At 40.6% G+C, this 23,032-nt stretch overlaps 2 protein-coding genes and 1 non-coding gene across 5 annotated transcripts in view; 1 reads left to right on the plus strand and 2 right to left on the minus strand.

The window, feature by feature from the left end:
* The window catches only part of trim3b (tripartite motif containing 3b), a 34,507-nt gene extending 20,125 nt beyond the window's left edge, over positions 1-14,382 (minus strand). The window contains exons 1-2 of one of the 2 annotated variants that reach the window (XM_034099514.2): positions 14,166-14,382; positions 12,646-12,740 (exon numbers count right to left, since the gene is read on the minus strand). The gene's annotated coding sequence lies outside the window, so the exon portion shown is untranslated. Of the gene's footprint in view, positions 1-9,723; positions 9,953-12,645; positions 12,741-14,165 lie in introns of those variants that run through there. The other variant, XM_034099515.2, reaches the window with a different exon arrangement.
* On the plus strand, positions 13,361-13,432 carry trnaw-cca (transfer RNA tryptophan (anticodon CCA)). Its single transcript has one exon. It is a non-coding gene; the product is annotated as a tRNA-Trp (tRNA).
* Positions 14,383-15,458: 1,076 nt separating the features above from the next.
* Positions 15,459-22,590, minus strand: fhdc3 (FH2 domain containing 3). 2 transcript variants are annotated; one of them, XM_071205439.1, is made up of 12 exons: positions 22,539-22,590; positions 20,901-21,475; positions 20,532-20,593; positions 19,009-19,111; positions 18,566-18,651; positions 18,243-18,343; positions 17,890-17,960; positions 17,644-17,751; positions 17,458-17,528; positions 17,216-17,333; positions 16,960-17,124; positions 15,459-16,742 (listed from the first exon to the last, which is right to left on the minus strand). In XM_071205439.1, the coding sequence occupies exons 2-12, from the start codon at positions 21,411-21,413 to the stop codon at positions 15,678-15,680; spliced, it is 2,463 nt and encodes an 820-aa protein (XP_071061540.1). In that variant the 5' UTR covers positions 21,414-21,475; positions 22,539-22,590; the 3' UTR covers positions 15,459-15,677. The 2 variants fall into 2 exon arrangements, with proteins under 2 accessions (XP_071061540.1, XP_033955524.2); XM_034099633.2 differs by having other exon boundaries at positions 22,389-22,579.
* Between the last annotated feature and the right edge of the window lie 442 nt (positions 22,591-23,032).

Consider the following 23,032-nt stretch of genomic DNA (forward strand, 5'->3'; position numbering starts at 1 on the left):
GAGGAAGAGCAACCAACAGTGGCTCCCACAATGAGACTCCTGAAGAAAACACACATCATATAAAAGGAGTACTGTATGCGTGAAAAAGAACAGATAATCTGAAAATGAAAACACAATCGTATGGATTTCTCTCAGAATTTGGCTCCAATTATCCTACCTAAAATATGTCTCTAAGGATGAAGGCCATACAATGCTTTGGGAGGAATTTAAGTGAGAGCTAAAAGGAAGAAACAGACCAATGCATTCTGTGCCTTATGCAATAGCAACAAATAAAAGAAAAACGTTCTGCCCTGGAGGAGGAACAGTAACAGTAATGACCGTAATGGTTGTGTAGTTTTGTATTCTCACGACAAATAATGTGACAAGAAAGCAGCTGAAGGGTTTAGAGCGGTGCCTACTAGCTAACAGCCAATAAATCCGTGCTGCACACCTGATGTCTTGTTATTTTTCTCTCTTTAAGTTTAGTTGTATGAGCTTCCCTACCTCATGCTCTGTAACATCTCCCTACCTGTCTTTGATGCAATCTAAAACATAAGGATTGGGATGTTTAGAAAAGGTTCACTTTGAAACATGTGGATGAGGAGAAAGGGGTAAAGTACTCGAGAAGAAAAGAGAGGACACAAAGATACTTTAGACACACAGACACACACCTTGGATAACGACAAAAAAAAGTGTGTAATAGAGCATGCCCAATATGGTGTTTGAGTCAGAAAGCCATGGCATGACACCATAAAACACACACACACACACACACACACACACACACACACACACAGTCAGCTGTTTCGATCTGAGTCAATAGCCCCCCTTCGCCAAATTCTTCTCCGCTGCTAAAGTTACACATACTGTATAAACACACACACTCTGAGGGTTTGAACCTTTAATTGGTCCTCACAAATATAGCAGTGCAAGAATGCACACCCAGGATAATAGATGGCGTGCATGGACGAGCCTGTGTAACTATCTCTAGTGTGCACGGATATCCACCATTCTCCTGCTCAGGCCAATCTTAAGCCTCCACATACAGTACATACTTCTATATATAGAGCTATCAGTTCTCATCCGCTTCACACCACTGGCAGGCACGTGCTCTAGCTGCACATACACTGAGAAAAGCACAGAGATCCTCAGATGACCAGCATAGTAATACTAAAAACAAAAAAACAATATAAATATAAACATTTGCAGCCTTACATAACTGTCCGAAACATGGACTACACATAATATGTCTCGTATTTATTTGTGCATGATGTCACTTGTTCATGTATGCTAAGTATTTGTTAGCATCTTAAAGCAGTGACATCATTGCCTTGGGGTTACTGGGTTTTAATGTTGCCAGCATGTGGGATTATAGGCACACTTGAGAATGGAAAAGCAAGATAAAGTTGATAAATGCAAAAATACATAATAAATGCACAATAGGATTATGGAGACCAGGGGTGTCAAACTCAAGTCCCGGGGGCCAAATCCGGCCTGTGACGTTATTTCATGCGGCCCCACAAAAGCTCGCAAAGAATATAATATGTTTATTCTATGGTTACATGCCGCTTTACAGAAGCACGTTGCTCACTACATGTCCCACAATGCATCTCAATTTTTCTCCAGAATGTGGCTTTTCTTTTTAAATCATTTTGTGACATTCTCACTGAAGAGACTTGCAATTATTTCCCCTAGACTTCTGCTTTCAGACGTAGTTAATGATGAAGTTATTACCCTATCCGATAATGATCCAATGCAGAGGCAATAATGTAATATAATACATTATTTTATATATATTAAATATTTATATATGTATTCTTATATAGTCTTAAAGTTACAACTGGCCCTTTGAGTGCAACCACAATGCTGATGTGGCCCGTGATGAAATTGAGTTTGACACCCCTGATGTAGACATTTAATACCATTCACTAAAATTAAGAAATAAGTACGGTGGCCCTGAAGTGCAAGACACCACAGCATTTCAGAAAACACCACAGCATTTCACAAAACACTACAGCATTTCACAAAACACCACAGCATTTCAGAAAACACTACAGCATTTCACAAAACACCACAGCATTTCACAAAACACCACAGCATTTCACAAAACACTACAGCATTTCACAAAACACTACAGCATTACAGAAAACGCCACAGCATTTCACAAAACACTACAGCATTTCACAAAACACCACAGCATTTCAGAAAATGCCGCAGCATTTCAGAAAACACCACAGCATTTCAGAAAACACCACAGCATTTCACATTGGACGGAAAGGGTATTCCTTTAGGGAGAACACTTCTTGTTTGTGATTGGACAGAGCCAGCCAGAGAAGCACTGCTGTGATTGGTTGTTTTTGCTGCCAGTCAAGAAATGACGCTTCGTGATTGGTCAACACCCGACAGCGAAATATGTCCCAACCATGGTCCCACAACGTATGGTCCCAACACATCAGCCGTTAGCACACACTCAGATCTCACAGCTCCTCATATCTGTTCAGAAACTGGACAAAAGTTAAACATTTACAAACCACAGACTGTCTATGTCATGGCGAATACAGTCGCTGCTTTATTTATGTCTGTATGATGTTGTTGTGTGGACGGAGCAGCTACAGGTTAGTTTAGCCTGATGAATCCGATTCAGAAAACACGCATTTTAAAAGCTTTTCGCCTGCCGTCTTGTTTGCAGACTTGTCTGCGTTAATTCATGGTTTGTACTAACTGCTATCAGTATGTAGTTACTTCGGCATCATTTTGAAACGTGTATTACAATTAAATCACGGTCAAATATGTTCATTTTGTTGTAGGATTTACATGGAGATACGCCCCGTCCCCTCTCCAGCGCCTCTTGTTTGAATGACAGCATTGACAGGAGCAAACACAGCTGACAGCCGCGGTTAAACTTGAGCGATTAGAGCGATGCGAATATTGGGTGGTCTACCATAGTATTTACATGGAGATAAGCCCCTTAAAAACCATGAGTTAATAAAGCATTAATTCTGTATTTACTCCTGTCATTCAAACAAGACGCTGGAGAGGGGGCGGGCCGTATCTCCATGTAAATCGGAATCGGATCCATCAGGCTAAACTAACCTGCTGCTCCGTCCACGCTCACAACAACGTCATACAGACATAAATAAAGCAGCGACTGTATTCACCATGACATAGACAGTCTGTGGTTTGTACATGTTTAACTTTTGTCCAGTTTCTGAACAGATATGAGGAGCTGTGAGCTCTGAGTGTGTGCTAACAGCTGAGCTAACGGCTGATGTGTTGGGCTAATCACAAGCGTCATTTCTTGACTGGCAGCAAAAACAACCAATCACAGCAGTGCTTCTCTGGCTGGCTCTGTCCAATCACAAACAAGAAGTGTTCTCCCTAAAGGAATACCCTTTCCGTCCAATGTGAAATGCTGTGGTGTTTTCTGAAATGCTGTGGTGTTTTCTGAAATGCTGCGGCATTTTCTGAAATGCTGTGGTGTTTTGTGAAATGCTGTAGTGTTTTGTGAAATGCTGTGGCGTTTTCTGTAATGCTGTAGTGTTTTGTGAAATGCTGTAGTGTTTTGTGAAATGCTGTGGTGTTTTGTGAAATGCTGTGGTGTTTTGTGAAATGCTGTAGTGTTTTGTGAAATGCTGTGGCGTTTTCTGAAATGCTGTGGTGTTTTGTGAAATGCTGTAGTGTTTTGTGAAATGCTGTGGCGTTTTCTGAAATGCTGTGGTGTTTTGTGAAATGCTGTAGTGTTTTGTGAAATGCTGTGGTGTTTTCTGAAATGCTGTGGTGTCTTGCACTTCAGGGCCACCGTAAATAAGCTTGTTATTGGCACCTCATAGTAAATCCATGCATTCACAGATTAATTGATGTGTTGAAACGAACATGACGCTTCCTTTGGAAAGCTGTGGCAGCTTCCCAGCTGTCTTTGCACAGCAGCCCGCCTCAGGGAAAGCAGGTGTGTGAGCGTAAATTGTGTGCGGAGAGCTCCACTTCCCACAAATAAGCTTTCATTTGAGAGATCAAAATTAAAAGTTTTAAAATCTCAAATAATTCCCTAAAAGGTTCAACACTTTACTCTTGTTTACTATATTTCTATTCAGGCACTGAGTCAATATGTTTGCACTTGACTTTTTATCTTTTATTGGACATTTTATTTTCCTTCTTATGTTTATATCTTATGTTATCTTTCATTGCACATTCTTACTTCTTATGTTATATAATACATTATATAACTTTGTATTCATTCTATGATGGAACAACTTTCACAAATACCAATTTCCCCCTAAGACTATTAAAGTATTTCTCATTCTAATTCTGATGGTCAGACAATTACACCAGCTGAGACATATAGCCTTCAGCTAAACAAAACCTCACAATTTGCCACACAATAAATAAATAATAATACTTATAATGAACTTTTTGCATCCCTGAATTAAATAAAAATCAGTTATGAAACCATTCAATTTCTGTTCTTATTACCTCTGTTCTCTCTCATGGTCTTCACATGACCATGGGAAAATACAGGCTCCATCACATGTCTAACGTGCTTGACGCAGAGCACACTCATACTGTCACATCCTCTTGATATCGGACCAAATTTGGTTAAAGAATAAGGGGAAATCTCCTATCTCGCTCTCCTTTGCACTGAATTATGAATTTCAAACTAAATCATTTGACAGGCACTCATTATTCTTGCATCTGTTTTCAGTTTAACATCCATGTAATTTGCATTGGATAGCTACAAGCCTGTTAACAAACACAACAGAAATAAGAAATCAACAGCTTATAATCCACATTTGAAAGTGTACATTTAAATATTTTTCAAGTTAAAAACATTCAAAGGGAATATTACATGAGGCATATACTCTTCACCCTCTTTTTTATCTTGCCGAACCCTTTCCCGCTGAGAGAGTTTTTTCAGTGAAAGAGGAGTATGTGCCACAGGGTAGAGGAGCTGATCCTGAAATAATTTGTTTCTTTAAATAACTGCGGGAATAAACGCTCTGAGCTAAACATATATTAACATAAAAACAGCTAGTTCAATGTCACATGGCAACATAAGAACTTAGACATTAAAGATGTTTACAGTGTTTTACTTTTAACAGACTTTGACTGAGTATGTATTTCTCAAGATGCAGGGGAATTTAGATGCTCGTCATCTGGGTGCTTTTAGAAAAAACTGTGGTTATGTAAGATCCACATATCCAGAACACCAATCAAAACAAAAGAATAAAAGCGCTTTGCCATGGGTGCTTTACTCACATGTCCTTCACATCAAAGAGACAACATGACCAAACATGGTGAAAGATGTCAGAGAAAGAAAGATGTATTTACCATGACGTGGAGTTGGGGATGTTCCAACTTCACGCCATGGGGTGGAGGTCTTTTTTTCATGCTGCTCATCATAGAAAACCCTGTCCTTGAATCATGCATGTGCATTAGGGCTTTGGTTCCTAACAGGGTGGAAATGCATCTACTAAAGGGGATAAGAAATTACATAATTTGTTCGTCATGCTGATAGGTCAGCAGATTTATGATTTGACCGTTTACTAACCTCTGCAAATCAACAAGACGAACTAGGGGTGTGGCCTTAAAAACCAAATTCCCTCAAATAACATCAATTCTTCCCAATGAAATGCAATCCACTCGGACAAAAGCCTTAAAATGACCATAGAGTTGAATCGCTTTGATGCCATCTTGACACAAACTAGACCTCAAATGAAGGATTGAATTGTGCTGCTTCTGTCTAAAAAAACAAACATGTATTGACCACACATTGTGACTCCACACTGCTGGTCTTGTAGTCCGCTTTAAACACCAGCTTTCTGCTATGATGGCAGAGCAGAACAAAGCCTGTCAGCTGACTAACACGTTACAACACACACATTTATCTTAATAGTCCTCTGGCAAGATGATGTAGTGGATGACAAATGTCGAGGAGTAGTACCCACTCTGCGCTGTCCACACACTGCGGGATTGACTGATTTAAGCATTGCTAAAATTATCAGTTTGCCTAATCTGAGCCAAGCTGGGCAGGAATTTGTCACAGGAACCGCCTGTATCAGCATATTAGCACACGGCTCACACTCCAGCATGCAAGCACACGTGAACACACACACACACACACACACACACACACACACACACACACACACACACACACACACACACACACACACACACACACACACACACACACACACACACACACACAGGTGTACACAACTCTAGCACACCATTATCACTGAAGCATGTCAATGCAATAACATCAGTTAGTGGGCTTTAGATATATGTTACTTTTCTTTTTTGCCTAACACGATTATAGCATGGTTACTGTATTCGTATTTGTTTAACTGCTATCATTAAGCTATTTGTTTGACTACGGCATGACCATGACAGTCTTTATGTTCTTATTGCTATTCTAAGGAGGGAATACAGTAATAACATTCAGTGCCAACATACACAAAGGCCTCTATGATGAACACAGTGCCTATATGAGAGTGAATGTGTCCTACAAGAAGCATTGAACACATGACTGCTTCAAGGATTACTATCAAGACAGTGAACACAGGAACATCAATAGTACATTATTCTAACAGATCAGCGAGTGTAACTAATCTATCCTTCAGCTGTATTTATGTAGAACAATAGCCTGACGTCAAAGTCTGAGTACTGCTAGTTCTATATAATGCCAATTAGTATGCTAAAATGAATATATTCTTTGTTGGACCTTCAGATCAGAGCATGTATTGACTGAAGCATCAATACACACAAATCAGTATTACTAGAAAGGTCAGAGTTGCAAGCATACAATAGATGGAGAAAATGTAGATCCCTCTTTAAGGAATATGCAGCTTCCAAATACCCACAAAGGCCATTCGTTCAAATTAAAATGTTGCTTAATCACTCATTTTATAATGACATGAGAAAAGAACAGTGGCAAGGATGGTTCAAATAAGAATGAGCTTAACCTTTTGAGTGTAACTATAAAATGATCTGATCTTTACATTTATCTCACAAAAGGTTTCACTGAATATAGTAATATAAAAACAGGTTAAAACTGTCAAAAGTTAGACCCATATTATTGTTGTTTTTTGGTTTGGCACATCTTAACTCTCCTGTCATTTCAGACCCCGCCTTCCTCCAGGCTCTTGCCATCCTGGTCTCCCCAGCACCTCCCCCTTACCTGCTACTCATTCTCTCATTGCTCCACAGCATTTATACCACCTCACTCTCACTTGTCCTCTGCCAGATTGTCTTGTCTATTCTGCCAAGCTCTCCAGCGTTTGATTATCTCTAGCCTAGTTACCTGTCCTGCCCGGTTTTGACCACTGCCTGCCTGTTATCGGACCTCGAGTTTCCTGCCTGCCCCCTGTTTGGATTTGTTTGCCTGTCTGACGGATCGCCTGGTTCTGAGCCCTGTTCTGAGCCCTGTTCTGAGCCCTGTTCTGCCTGCCCCTTCTCGGATTTGTTTGCCTGACCACTGGATGTCCTGGTTTTGACCCTGCCTGTCCCTGACCTGATTAAACTGAACATTCTGAACACTGGTTGTATTCGTGTCGTGCTATTGGGTTCTGATCTGTACCTGTGAGCGTGACAAAAACAAGAGTGTTTTCTTTCCAGATGTTACATGAAATGCTGAAGAAATGGCACAATATGGCCAGTGCTATTAATGCACACCCCTGAGGGATCTATCTAAATATATCCAACATGACATGACTGCATCTCTCAGCTCAGTCACTAAGCTTTCACGACATGCCTCTTCCCGCAATAGCATGCAAAGTAAATATGGTTGAAGGAAAAGCCCAAACAGGCAATCACATTTTTATTCTACACAGTAATGTAAGAACCCAAACACAATGACAACACTTACTGACCACTTTAAATATGCAACCCGAGATTGGGCATCTGTAAAGAAACTAAGAAATGGAGTAATAGCAAGAATGGCTTTTTTGAAGTGAATTTGGAAGTATGGGGTGAATCAATACAACTGGAAATCAATAAAATCAATTAAAGCCATACAAGCTTTGACAGCAGAGGGTAATAACAATTAAGCTAAACACGGACACACACTCCCAGAAGAAACTGTTACATCTCTCTTAGGAATTCCTCTACCCTTTAAACTTTGCTCATACTCATTCAACCTAGAAATAAAATCATGAAGCATAAATGTAGACCAGCATGATGGAGGAGGAATACAGTTGCTGTTACCCATGGCAACACAATCACCTTAGAGCTGATCAAGTCCGCGAGGAGGACGAAAGGGAGCAACACACACACACACACACACACACACACACACACACACACACACACACACACACACACACACACACACACACACACACACACACACACGTGTCAAATAATTGTATATGTAGCCGGCTATCACTGTAAGGTTGTATTTTATCTCATTAAATTACACAAAGATGGCTTGTTCAGTGTTTGTGTCATAACAATAAACGAGTAAACACAATCGCAGGAAGGCCTTATTTGGACATAAAATGATCCTCACATCTCTCTTTTCATCGATTGTTGCACTGCTTGTTGGTGGATACATAAATGCAGCTAACAGCCTTAGCATAGTGACAGCTCTTTGATCATGACAATGACAACTTCAACATCTGAACAGACACGAGCCAGCTAAGTGCAATGGCAGTTAAAAAGACAAATGGGGCAGAAAATCCAGTGGTTAGAGTATTTGCAACCATTCAGTTAATCATTCAGTGCATGTTGAAGTTTACATTTCTCCTCGCCTGTCTCACCCCTCCCATGCAGCTCCGGTGACATTCCTCCCAAGCCAGCTGGACATTCCAGTCTCAACTTCCCCTCACAGCGACCAGAGGTGATCACTATTTTTCTAAATATGCTTGTTCAATATCCCAGCTATCTACACACAATGCTTCTGTTACACTCATATACTCAGTCCCTGAGTTTGGTGTCTGCTTGGAGTTCTATTCATACAGTATGCTTCATGCCAAGGTAATCTTTCTGCTCAAAACATCATCAACTATATATTCAGATTACATCATGAGATCAAATTGTAGAGCTGATGAATAATAAGGTTAACATCTCCTGAAACCTAAATACTGACTGAGTAAAGGTAAACTTCAGAAGGCAAAACAGTTTTGTTTTAACATCATTGTCAATGAATTATTAATAGCATCTTAGCTGTAAAAGGTTTTTCTGGGACAGGAAGGGTGTGTAAAGTACTTTGAGAGGGATAACTGTTTTTCTAAGTTAATTGTATCAAATTGCACTTCAATAATACAAGCCATCGTCTTGATTAGTACACACTCAGGGCAAACATGTGAATCATTTGTTGATAAGCTGACACAGGCCACACATAATTACTTCCAGGGACCATTTTTAAATATCCCCAAACCTTCTATATCAGGCATAGATGACCGCAGCATATCTGATCACTCATCTATACAAACAGCCCAGTCAGCCTCACAGATGGTGTCAACCACTGTCACGCAGGAACTATTCTCAGGTTATCACAGTCCAAACCCATCACAGAGCAGCAAATGGCCTGCAGCATTAGTTTGCACACAGACAACATTAGGTGTACGCGTCCATCAGTGGAGGGGACACAGGACAGAGGGAGATTTGGGAGAAAGAAAGGCTGACTCTCTGCCAAGGCGAGGGGAGTGAGAGAAGGAAATAGTGGAGGATGAGGGAATGAACACTTTCACACACAGTGGGGATGACATGAAAGAGCGAGTGTCTGGGAGAGAGGGTTTTACTTACAGCTGGTTCCTGACAGATGAAGGACAGTAACAGGGAAGTTTCAGCACGCGCTGCTCCACGGGGAGCGATATCCGTCCGCAAAACCCAGCATTGCCAAAGCAAAGCGCACCTCACACAGAGAGTGAAGAGAGGGAGGCAGGAACAATGCGTGTGTGTGTGCGCGTGTGTCTGTGTGTGTGTGTTTAAGTGTGATCAGTATCTAGCATTAATGCATGTATGTGTGTGCTGACAGGAGGGAGAGAGAGAGAGAGAGGGGCTCTTAGGAGGCTAGAGATGCAGAGAGATTGTATGAGATGACTGGCTGTTGTGAAAAGGGGAGGGGGCTAGATTGACCAATGGTGTAAGAGATGAACAAAGTGATGGAGAGATAGCGACACAAAGTGGGAGATTTTTTTAATTGCTGCTCTCAATCTCCGTTTTTGTTTTTTGATTGCATGTGTTAGGAGAATAAGAAACCCCAAACCACCAAGCAGAACATGTGATGCTTAAAGAGAATGGGAGTCAGTCAGTTTGAGAAACTTTAAAGGCAACCAGCCTCAGTCTCCTCCTCAAATAAGGTAGAGTGTAGATACAAACTAATTGGAGGAAGATGTGAGATAAAACATAACATTGGACTTATTGACAGGCTGTACATACAGTTGCAAGAAAAAGTATGTGAACCCTTTGGAATTACCTGGATTTCTGCATAAGTTGGTCATAAAATGTGTTCTGATCTTCATCTAAGTCACAACAATATACAAACACAGTCTGCTTAAACTAATACCACACAAACAATGATATGTTTTCATGTTTTTATTTAACACACCATGTAAACATTCACAGTGCAGGGTGGAAAAAGTATGTGAACCCCTAGGCTAAAGACTTGTTCAAGAGCTAATTGGAGTCAGGAGTCAGCCAACCTGGAGTCCATCAATGAGACGAGATTGGAGGTGTTGTTAAAGCTGCCCTGCCCTATAAAAAATACACACCAGTTTTGAATTTTCTATTCTTAAGAAGCATTGCCAGATGTGAGCCATGCCTCGCACAGAAGAGCTCTCAGAAGACCTACGATTAAGAATGGTTGACTTGCATAAAGCTGGAAAGGGTTACAAAAGTATCTCTGAAAGCCTTGATGTTCATCAGTCCACGGTAAGACAAGTTGTCTATAAATGGAGAGAGTTCAGCACTGTTGCTACTCTCCCTAGGAGTGGCCGTCCTGTCAAGACGACTGCAAGAGCACAGCGCAGAATGCTCAATGAGGTGAAGAAGAATCCTAGAGTGTCAGCTAGAGACTTAAAGAAATCTCTGGCACATGCCAACATCTCTGTTGACGAATCTACGATACGTAAAACACTGAACAAGAATGGAGTTCATGGGAGGACACCACGGAGGAAGCCACTGCTGTCCAGAAAAAAACATTGCTGCATGTTTGAAGTTTGCAAAAGAGCACCTGGATGTTCCACAGCACTACTGGCAAAATATTCTTTCCACAGATGAAACCAAAGTTGAAATGTTTGGAAGGAACACACAACGCTATGTGTGGAGAATCCAAAGGGTTCACAACTGTACATGTGAAAATCAGCTTTAGAAGGAGGTGCAACTACTGATGGAAAAAGAGAGAATAACATAAAAGTAAGAGTATACATTATAGGCTAAGTAAAGGTTGTTTAAGGAAACATAGTTTATTCTGAAGCATAACATGACAGTGTTGTAAGGTCTGGGTGTATCATGTAGAGAGAGAATATAAACAGTGAAGTGTATGGACAGGAAAATTGTGATTGCAGGGTTTGTAACATCTGTGTGTATGGCCACCGGAGGTATGAGCACCATCCTTTGCCAGTTTGCCTATGCATGCATGCATGCATGCGGAAGGGGGTGGGGACCATCTTCCCAGGATTTCACTGCGGGAGCACCATGTTGCCATGGAGACTGCATCCAGTGCAGCAGAACACGCAGAACTCTCTCTCTCTCTCTCTCTCTCTCTCTCTCTCTCCCTCTCTCTCCCTCTCTGAAACATCCACTTAGCATCTCATCCTTGGCCAGCAGATCATAAAAGCTGGTCTCTGTGCACGTTTAGACAACCCGCATAGACAAGCTTTTGACTCAGCATGCAGAATAACTATTTTGTTCGCAGCAGAGAGTAGACTGAATACTGCAAAACATAGGATGTTATCCCAATACATGTCTGTTGTATTAAATATGTAATACAAATATGTTATTCATATAGCACACTGTGTCATTACATATGAATCAGATGAAAAAAATCGACTTTACCAAAGAAACATTTGATGCTTCTGCATTGCTATTAGCCTGTGTAAAGTATGCATGTCTGCATTTGATTTGGTTCAATTATATACTATACTGGTACTGGACAATTTCCCAAAGCATTACATTGTCAGATTAAATTCTTACTTTCAGTTAATGCAAAGATATTATGAAAAATAAATGGTTTCATCCACAGAAAAACCAGAGAGAGAAACCAGACCTTTCTTGTGTTGTCCAGTAACTAAACTAACAGACTGAGTTACACTGTTAATTGCTCCATGAACTTAAACAATTGACTTAACCAGACCAGCCTGAGTTGATAAACCACACAAATAACACAGCATCGCCTTTCCTTCACCTTGATGGCAACAATGTGACATTTACCCATAATCAATGTGCGCTGCACCAACTCCCTGTCGTTTAAGCTCATCTCATCAGTGTCAGAAAACAGCATGCATCCTATAGTGGCTAGGGCAGGGAGGACATTCATATCAGCACTAAGCAAGTCTTTTTTAAGGTGACTGATTAATATAATTAGTGTTTTATTGATGATAGCAAACCCTGTGTGAGCCTAAAGAGTTTTGTTATGTTGTTAAATACAGTTTCACCTATAGCCATAGGGTCAATCAACAGACAATGCAACATGTCAAAACACACATTTATTTTTGTTGCACTTACCGATCCATTCTGCTATGAACAGGTTGCTCACTAATGAAGGTTGGATGGTAAGTACCCTAGATTCTCCAGATGCCACTCTTTACTCCTATAAACGGCTGGATCAACAGAGAGACATGGAATAATTACAAGGAACATAGGATTCTGGGAATAGTGGTGTGTTTTCCCATATATTTTGACAGTGTAGTGTGAACATGAATAACAATGTCATTATTATTCTAAAAGTTTCATAGTTCAAATTGAATTACTTACTCACTATTATTATGTTGAGGGCATTCAAGGCTCTGCTTAATGAATGTGGACCAAGTTTGAAACCAACGCTCCTCTGTTAAATTGCACCATCTAGCGACCGATTGGGGGCTAAATCACTAACAGCATTCTATCAGTTATTGGATATATTGGTTGAACACGTACACTTTCCTAACATACAGATACAATGAGAACATAGTGGTATGATCTTACCTTTTTCACTTTTTGAAATCTGAAAATAAAGACACATTTTGAAGCGAAAATCAGCTAACGACTGTTTTATCTCAATCGAGAGAAATTAAACAATTTAATTACACCTAGTGCCTGCAATGTCCATGGTTACACAAATTACCTCGGTGTGTGTTAACGTTGACTATGACGTTATGCGTAATTATTCAAAACCACGCAATTGGATGTAAATACATGCCTCAACAGGAATATATAGAGTAGTTCCGCAATCTGTCTGTATGACTTCGTGGCGCAACGGTAGCGCGTCTGACTCCAGATCAGAAGGTTGCGTGTTCAAATCACGTCGGGGTCAGTCCTTTTAACTTTTAAAGGGTTATCATGGAAATTGCCCGCATTGGTCACATTAACAGAACATTGAAGAAATCGTTTTATAATCCCGCGGTTTGATGATAAATATTTCATGTTAACAGTAGACAATCAGATGATAGGCCTCTTATAGTTCTATATTGAAGGTAGAATATAACATGCATCTTTTTTCTCAAGTTAAATGTATTCAACATCAATGTATTTAACATCAATGTACATTACATTTTAAAATAATAATACAATAAATGGGATAAATTATTAGGTTTAGGAAACACTGATACAACAAAGGACATGAGCCTGGACAGGAGGCTTGAAAAGTAACTGATACTTTCCACCAAAGAGCAGCCACAGGTTCAGCATTCATAGACTACATATTGATGGAGTAAATAGTAACAAACCCAAAATGTGATTTAAAGTCTGCAAACAACATTTTTTTCCTTTCTAACCTCAAATCTGATTATAGCATTTATAAACAATCTAATGCCCACAGCTGCTTCGGTGGATTACGTTTCCACACTGTCTGATCTTGTCATGTTACCAAAGAGCAGGATAATGAATTTCTTTAAACCAGACCTCTGTGCGGCTATTTGCTTCAGTGCTTGAGGTTTACACAAAATAAAAACACGGAAACATCTAATCTAGAGCAATGCTTTGCTTTAAAACATATTATAGCTAATATTCTGTAATGCATTTATCAAAAATACTCAGAATGTATCTACCTTTTGGTTCCAGCGGCTAGTTCCCACATAAAAAGAACATCCAGGATTGTCACCTGATGGCCTTTTTCTTTCATCTGTAAGTCCAGCTGACCTCAGTTATTCATCCTGTGCATTTGCCTTTTTGTGCTTTCTCCGTTTTCAAGATATTGTCTTCCCGTCTACTCTCACTTTCTCTTCTCTGCCTAAATGCTTCCTCACAATGTAACTTGCATGTCTCCCTCCCTCTGTCACTTGTTCCAAATTTCCCCCAAACCCACCCCACCTCCTTCTCTATTCATGCTTGCTTCTCATCTTACACTGTGACACACTAATACACACACATACTCTAAACGTTGATTAGCACAGCCCTGGTGAGAGACAAAAGTTCACCTCCAGTCCTCAGGATTTGACTCACATGACATGTTCCTTGGACGCAGTGAACGTTTTATAACAACGGCCCAATTGTACTCTGGAGCTCATTTGACACCAAACAGGTCAGCCGCTGCTAACGTCATCTCTGCTTGTGTAGAGAAGGCCTTGCTTTGGGCTTCTGTTTGACATCCTCAACTTAAAGGATAGCTTGCAGGCATATAACTTAGAGAAACAACTTAACTTTCTTTGTCACAAAGTAGTCACATTCCTTCAAAAACTGCCCATATATTCCCTTTTCAAAATTCTATTCATCGTGCCCCTTGATTTGAAATGCCAGGGGAAATGTCCCCATTGAGCGCTTGCCAGTGGGAGGACAAGTAAGAAAGGAGCCTGTATTTAACAGTTTGTTCCAGAGAATGTTATTTCACTAAGAGCTCAAATTAAATAGCTGTAAACAAACCCTGTTGCCAAAGTAACACAGCTGAATGTCTCTTTCTGTACAAATTCTTGGCTTTTGCTGAGCAGAGACACACGGGTGGCACAGTTGTCGTAGGAGGGATCATCTGGATCCCAGCGTGGGTTCACCAGCAACAATGTGTCCTATTCAGATTATGTTTTCAATGTGATGACGGCATCAGCTAGGAGGTTGACATTTCAATGATATACATGTGAAATTCTATCTCGTTGCTTTTGTGTTTGTCTCAGTGTGCATATTGTATACGTGTTAAAACCCTTAAAGATAAAGGGTTCTTTTTGCTGCGTTAACGAGTGCCTCTCAGCCAGAAGAAATAATAGATGAAGTGAAAGGCAAGTACTGAAAATTGAGTAGGCAAGAGTAAGGAGACATGAGCACCAGACAGACTAAAGGGTGGGAAAGGAGACATTTTTCAACATGTCAAAGTTGTTGGGTCCATGATCCATATACAAGTAAAATAAAAAAGGTAGAATAATACCCTTTATTGCGCACAAAAAGATAGATATTTTTGAACATGGTTTGACTCTCACAAAAACAAAACCTTCACAGTTCAAAGCAAGTCCCCATTTGCCTTGGTTCCACTGAAGGGTAAAACCATATCAATACAAAAAAACAAACTCATTTAAATTCTTAAACATAGAAAAAACGACAAAGCTTGGCCTTTGTCTATAAATAAAAAAATGTTTTCAAGTATTATATTTGTGCTCTTCCACATCGTATGGCCTACTTTTGCCTCCGATGCGCCTGAAGAAGGAGAGGAGCCCCGAGGGGCCCCCCTGGTCTTCCACATGATTCCCAGCCTTCCTGCCAAGCAATGAAGACACTCTTGCTCCTCCATCTCTGCTGTATTCTGTCTTTGATCCAGAGGAGTATGACCTCGGAGACATGCTTCTCAGGATGAAGTCTCCCAGTCGAAAGCCAGATGCTGGAGATCGCGTGGTTCCATCCATGGAAACAGACCTGAGGATGGGAGCCTGCGACACAGCTCTTAGACTGGGGCACTCAGGGAGGGAGGCAGGACCCTCTGGGGGGGATGTTAGAGTGTCCGGTTCAGAGGAAGTGGCGAGGAAACTACCTTTGTCCATCTCCCACACTTCATCAACGTCTTTTCCACTTGGAGTTGAGGATAGTCTGCGTAGGTGTCTGTGTCTGGTGTTTCTTTGGGAGTTAGTAAAAGGGCTCAGGATCGTCCATGGGGAGCCCGAATCATCGTTGTTGGAGAAGAAGAAGTCTCTGGTTCGAGGCTGAGGGGTACTCGGGGTACTCAGGGTACTCAGGGTACTCAGGGTACTCGGGGTACTCGGGGTGTCTGGTGTGTCCTGTGCTCTCTCCGACCGTAGGGGAGTGTCTGAATCTCTGCTGCTTTGATAGCGAAGCACCTTCCTGGTTATCTCACGCATTTTTTCAGCTTCTTCTTTGTTTTCTAGATCACTTATTTGCCCGTCTTTTTCCTGCAGTATGGGTTGTTTCTTCTCGGGTCTAGTGCGGGGCGGAGTCTCAATTTTCTCTAGCGATGGAACCGAGGCGCTGCATTCAACAGGCGATCCTTCGATTGGGGGCAGTATCTTCTTCCTGTTTCTGACTGCTCGCTCTGGAGCGGAGGAGAGAAAGCTGTGTAAGGCCGACTCTATACCTGAGTCCCGATCAGTGTCAGGTTCGGGGCAAGACACTATGGAGCGGCGTTTGGCTACAACACGCATACTCTCCTTCCGCTTGCGCCTCTGGTCGGCTGCCTCTCGCTCTTGATTCTCCTATAGCCGTGAAAAGGGAGTATATATTCAAGTGAGATACTACACAGTGCAAATGACACAAGTAAACATTAGGACAGCATTTGTAAAACATTGAAAGCATTCGACGTTAAACCAGGTCGGGTTCCTTTAAATTGCCACTTCAATACAAAGTTCTCCTTGTGATGCGATTTATTTCTAAGCAGATTTAAATATGATTATAAATTCTTTCTATTCTTACCTTTACAGCTGTGTCAAACCGCTTGCAGAATGAATGGAAGATGGAGCAGCACTCTTCCAGTTTGAAGGTAGCCGGGTCTTCACAGAAATACTCGGCGACAGCATTACTCAGAGCCTTCAGCTCCAGAGTGGAGAACTCCACATCTGCCAGCTTGGCCTCAGCCCTCTGAGAAATGAAAGCATTAGAAATGGTATGAAGCAGACGGATCATACTGGAGACTGACTGAAATGTTTAGAAGCTCAGGGGGAAACTTTACCAAGAGAAATGTCTCCATTTGTTGCAAGAGGCCAGGCTGTCTGCTGCAGTACAATTTCACTTCCTTGACCTTTTTGAGTTGCCTTTCAAAGTCCGTGATGACTTCCTCTTTACAGACTCTGTGTTAGCAAGGGACATTTACATGACTAATTCCAGGTAATACACAATGGTGCATCATACCAACCAGACGTAATATAAGATTGAATCACATTTGCCTTTGAAGCAACTGTGTGTGAATGATACCTTGCTCCCAACCCAATGTGCTCCAGCTGGGTGTGGAACGTCAGCAACTCGGCATCGATCTCCTCGGCTTGCTGTGGGGGGGGGGGGGGGGGGGGGGGATAAAGGAGGTGGAGCAGTTGTGAGTAAAGAAATGGAGCAGGAGAATAAATCGGTTACACAACTGTTTAGAGACAAAGCTTGACTCACCTTGGCAACATAGTGCATGAGGTTCATGCCCGGCTTGTTGGCCTTGGTGTCTGCCAGATTGAGCAGAGAGGTCATCCTGAAGCCGATGGCATTGGCACTGTAACCACCCTGAGTAAAACATTTGAATAGTAGTTTCTTCAGTTTATAAATGCAGGGTAAAAAGCACAGCAATTAGATGAAATGCATAAAATAAATGCATTGAAACAATATGTAATACAAACATATTTTCTAAAGAAAAATACCAACAGCGTTCATGTAATTCCCCGCTTTTAATACCAGCCGAATGACTGAGTGGAGGTCGTCACAGTCCAACAGCTCTAAGGGGAAAGAAGAGAAAGAGATGGAGACAGAGAACCGTAATATAAACTTCAATTGAGAATTGTGTAGTTTGGATTGTTAGCAACTTGTGTGTGTGTGTGTGTGTGTGTGTGTGTGTGTGTGTGTGTGTGTGTGTGTGTGTGTGTGTGTGTGTGTGTGTGTGTGTGTGTGTGTGTGTGTGTGTGTGTGTGTGTGTGTGTGTGTGTGTGTGTGTGTGTGTGTGTGTGTGTGTGTGTGTGTGTGTGTGTGTGTGTGTGTGTGTGTGTGTGTGTGTGTGTTACCATTAGCTGCTTTGGTCATGACAGCAACAGAGATCTTCACCTCCTCCATAAGAGGGAAGAATTCTTCCCTCAGCAGCATCATTTTCAGACGTTCATCATAGCTACAGGCAAGAGAAGATTTACAAAATGGCTAATTACTGCATTATCAGTTTAAATAAACTAAGAGATATCTGGATGAGGCAACATTTGACTACAAATAACAGCACGTGTTCCCTCTGTGAACACACACGTTGATGTGTTTCATGTAAATACTTCCATTCAGACATTCCATAAATATTTGAGGTACCCCAAAACATTTTTAGAAAGCTATTTTGAAAACTCACCCCGGCACTTTGACCAGCTGCACCATAAAGCGGTCAGCCTCTGGTAACACGGAGAGATTCCCACTGAACGACAGCAGCTGCTTCACCTGTTTGATTCAACAACCAGTGATGTAATTGTATAAAAGTTGTCTAATCTAACAAGTAACATGTAATTGTTATAATTCCTTCTCACATATGACAAAAGAGGGAATTGAACCGGCAAGTATCCGGTAGTTATCAGGAAAGGTAGCATGATTGAACAACATGAAGCAACATGAAGCATTTGCAGTATAGAATTTACAACAGCTTTTTAAATTAAGTTACAGTAACTTTGGGTCAATATTTTTGTTATTATTTCAAATAGAGAAAAACAATGGATTAGAAATGTAATATTTAGTAGGCTTATTTTATGCATATCGTATAAATGTAGAAAGATAAGAAAGGATGCGTGGAGCTGTTTTTACCTCTCTTTCTTCAGGCAGTAGTTTGCAAAGCTCTTGGAGTTTGCCTGATCCAAATCTGAGCCAGTTTGCTTGACTAATGTCCAGCACCATTTCTGCCACTGGCCTGCAGAGGGAGACAGAGATAACAGTTGTATTCGTATAACAGAGGCATACAATCAGCTTATTTACATTTATCAATCACATGAGAACTACAACAACTTTATTTTATAATGTTTGTGTGTGACAGTGCTGTTGCAGACCATTGCCTGGTTTAAATGAGCTCCCAAGGTGTTGCATGATTGGTGGGAAAGTCTGCAGTGGCCCCTGGGAGAGATGGCTGCTCAACAGTCATAAAGTCAAACGCTGAAGATAAATGAACACAGCCTTAGCTGTTGACACACATTGAGAGTGCATTTGGTATGCAAAGAGAAGGCTGAGTGAACCCTGGACTGAGAGTGACTTCATATTGATGACTTTCATAGACAGAAACTGGCTCCAGTGATGAAGATACTACCATTTTAGAAATGCTTAACAGTTTGGGCATTTTAGTCAAAAGCACTCATGTTGACTTTCCAACATTTTATGTGTTCACTCACAATTCTTGTTTAATTTACTAATTAAAATCTCCCTAAATTGGATTCTGTTATTATCTAGCTGCCATAATCCAGATGAGAGAGGAGATTAGATGATTGAAATGTCACATATGACCATGCACTCACTGCCATTTGGCTTTAGGCGCTAATGGTGAATGTAAACAACTTGACAATCAAAGAACTAAAAGCAACTTTTGTTGTGGTAAAAATGGAAATACATTACGTGTCAAAATCAAGGCAACTATATATGTTTTTAAATAGGTTCTGTGCATTATTGAAAAATAAATGTACACAGCATTGTTTTCTGTTATACTATCATTATCATGGAAAGCATGATATCCACTTTGTCATATTGAGTATTGCTCGGCTGATATAAATGCAAAAAGTAGCATTCTTTTGTTCATCTTGTTGTACTCCTTTGTTTCTATTTAAAAACCTCTCAATTCCTTGTAAAAACCAATCCTACATGCTTGCATAACATACATAGTGCAAGCAATGGTCATGTTGAAATTCATCAGTGATCAGTTAGATCAAACCAATTCACAATATCTGTTAGTTTCAATTAAATCATTAAACTCTTAGTAGCTGCTCCTTTTAAATGATCAAGTCATAATCTAAGATACAAAACTGCTCTCTCCTATTGATGTATACAAAAGCTGAGTAGCTCATGTTGAAACTGAACGCTCTTAAATGATGTTTAAAATATTTCCATTTATTTGAATATGGTCTGCTAAGATAACGAACCCGATGGTTAGGGAATGATTATTGCAGTGGAAGTGAATAGTGTGTCAAGAGCCATTTGGTGACTATGTTTGACACTAAAGCACCCTCTAGTTTTAACAGTTTTAACTTCAAATTAATTTGGTTCCTGTTGTGTTTGCATTTTGTGGTTTTATGTTTTTAAGACATACACTCGTTCTTATAGATATATTGAAATCCAGCAATATTTACTTTTTGAAATGTCTCAGAAAGATCCCAATATTCATGCTTTTTTTAGAGTCAAGGATTGTGACCTAAAAAAAAGGAAGAAAAATTACACATCAATAAAAGGATTAGTTTTCAGATGAAGAGACAAATCTATTTTCAATAAAACCTTTGAGGAAGCAAAAACACTCCCAGGAGGGTTTTACTTTAGCAGTTCCCCATCAATGCAATGATTAGTGTGGAACTTTTGAAAAGCAGTTCCTATTTACAGTATGTGTTAATTACTTCCCTAGCCCATGCATTCAGTTTGACATTACATTGCAATAAAAACGTAGGATGGTCTGTATCAGTTACAGGAAATCCCCCTTTGTCATGAGTGCAACTGTTGCTATTTACCTTAGGTTCCTGTGGAAAGAGGTCCAAGCTATCAGACGTATTCAGACCCATGACTTTTGAGTTGCGCAGCGATGCCCGTTTGTCTACATGACTGAACAACTCCTCAATGCTCTGAATATCCAGCTCGAGGACCCTCTGAGGCCGCATAGACGTCCAGACGTTCAATTTGCCCAGGACGCGCTGGCTGGGAATGGTGTCCCAGTTCAGCTTTTTCATGGAACGTCGCTGGACATCATTAAAGCCTAATGAAGGAGGTGGAGGAGGAAGAGGAGGGGGGGGAGGAGGAGGAGGAGGAGGAGGAGGAGGAGGAGGAGGAGGAGGAGGAGGAGGAGGAGGAGGAGGAGGAGGAGGAGGAGGAGGTGGAGGTCCGGCTGTCACACACATGGCGGGAGGCCCAGGGGAAGATGACCTGGGGTCTGAAGCTTCCTGAGCATCCGGTGAAAGAGAGGGACAAGAGTTTTGAGAGGAACAGCTGGGAGGAGAGGCAGATTTTAGAATCAGCACTCCCTCCATCTATATCTCTCAAATCCAAAAATTATATAAGGAGGGAATATCCTGCCGTCAGCCAATCAGATCTGAGGAGATACAGAAATATACATTCATAAGAATTGAAGTGCTTTTAGACAAAACAAGTGTATGCATTTGGAATGTGCAAAACTATGTGTAGCAAAAAACATACAGGTTATATTTCTGAAACTGTTTATTTGCTGCGCAAAATGAGACTGTAGCATTTAAGCATAAAACAACTTAAATATGTATTTAAAGAGTAGCATTTAAAATGTAGTTTACCTGTCAAAAACCCAAAGGCAGACACTGTATGTCAACAATGTACCATCACTTCCTCACACACAGAAATAAATTGTCACCTCTTTTACTTCTCTTTCTCGAAATATACAAGTGCAAAAACATTTGGGCCATGAATATATGTCCTCCCCTAATTATGGTTCTTTATATGCCAATGTTACACTTAACATCATTGAGAAAATTATTTGTTTAATTCCTCCTTATTTACAGCAAGGGTTAAATGTGTCACATGTCTGGAATGATACACTATCTTACTTATTGTTGCTCGCTGCTGTATTCGGCTAGCATACATTTAATGTATTAAGTAATATATTCTCATAAAAGATAACTTTAAATTTGGAGACCCTTTTGAAAATAAGAGGCAAACCAACTTTTATTAATCAAATAACACTGACACATATCCTGCTTAAAGGGATATTAAAATGCCGAATATACAAGTCGACACAGACGAATCCGAAAGTGTTGTTAAAACATGTCTTTGCTCTTTTATCCAACAAGACATCGTTAATTCCACAATTTCTCCACAGAGTTTCGCTGTCAGTTCTTTGCTTACAATGTAGGGCTCGCATCCTCACAGAAAATGTTCCTAACATTACAAATATTCCCCTTTGAACAATCACACGTGCTGTGGTGCTTTAATAGACTCACCAAAGCACCGTTACATATGTGTTTTACTCACCGTACCTTTAAAAAGTAGCTGCCATTTCAATCCTCGCTCTGTAGGCCTATCACTCAATCACGCAAACTCTTGCCTCGTGCTCTCTCACAGAGACTACAGACCTGCAAACAGCAGCCAGGTGCAGCGCGCGCCTCTACCAATCACATTCAACTTACTGTTCAGGTACGCCCGTAAGGAGCATGATGGGAAACTTCTCAACCAAACCGCTACCTCTTTGAACGACAAGGGTAAAACCGCTTCTAATGTTAACACAAATAAAGTCCATGAATAAAATGCAGAGGTGGAAAAAGTATTCAGATCTTTTTCTCAAGTTAAAATATAAGTATCAGAGTGTACAGTACGAATACTCTGTTACAAGTAAAAGTCCTGTAGTCAAAATGTGACTCAAGTAAAAGAACAAAAGTATTCAATACTTAAAAAAACAAAAGTAGGCCTACTCATTATGCAGATTGGCCCATTTCAGAATCATTTTTATCATATTTTTGGATTATAAATATTGATCCATTAAAGTGTTTATCAAAGCTGGTTCATTACTTAGTACATACCAGGTGTAACTAAATCATCAATCCAAATCTGCACAGTAAATTAAGGTATTAAATAAAGGTAGTTGAGTAAAAGTACATGATTTACCTCTGAATTGTAGTGTAGT

Source organism: Pseudochaenichthys georgianus, chromosome 14 (genome assembly GCF_902827115.2).
Source record: "Pseudochaenichthys georgianus chromosome 14, fPseGeo1.2, whole genome shotgun sequence".
In the NCBI taxonomy this organism is placed as follows: domain Eukaryota; kingdom Metazoa; phylum Chordata; class Actinopteri; order Perciformes; family Channichthyidae; genus Pseudochaenichthys; species Pseudochaenichthys georgianus.

Bases quoted from the DNA above. Each gene is read 5' to 3' on its own strand.
- fhdc3 (XM_071205439.1), bottom strand. From the start codon at position 21,413: ATGGAGGGAGTGCTGATTCTAAAATCTGCCTCTCCTCCCAGCTGTTCC. The intron at 18,652-19,008 runs GTAAAAACAGCT...TGAATCAAACAG, and splicing joins TACTGCCTGAAGAAAGAGAG to GTGAAGCAGCTGCTGTCGTT. The intron at 17,334-17,457 runs GTATCATTCACA...TTGCTAACACAG, and splicing joins CACATTGGGTTGGGAGCAAG to AGTCTGTAAAGAGGAAGTCA.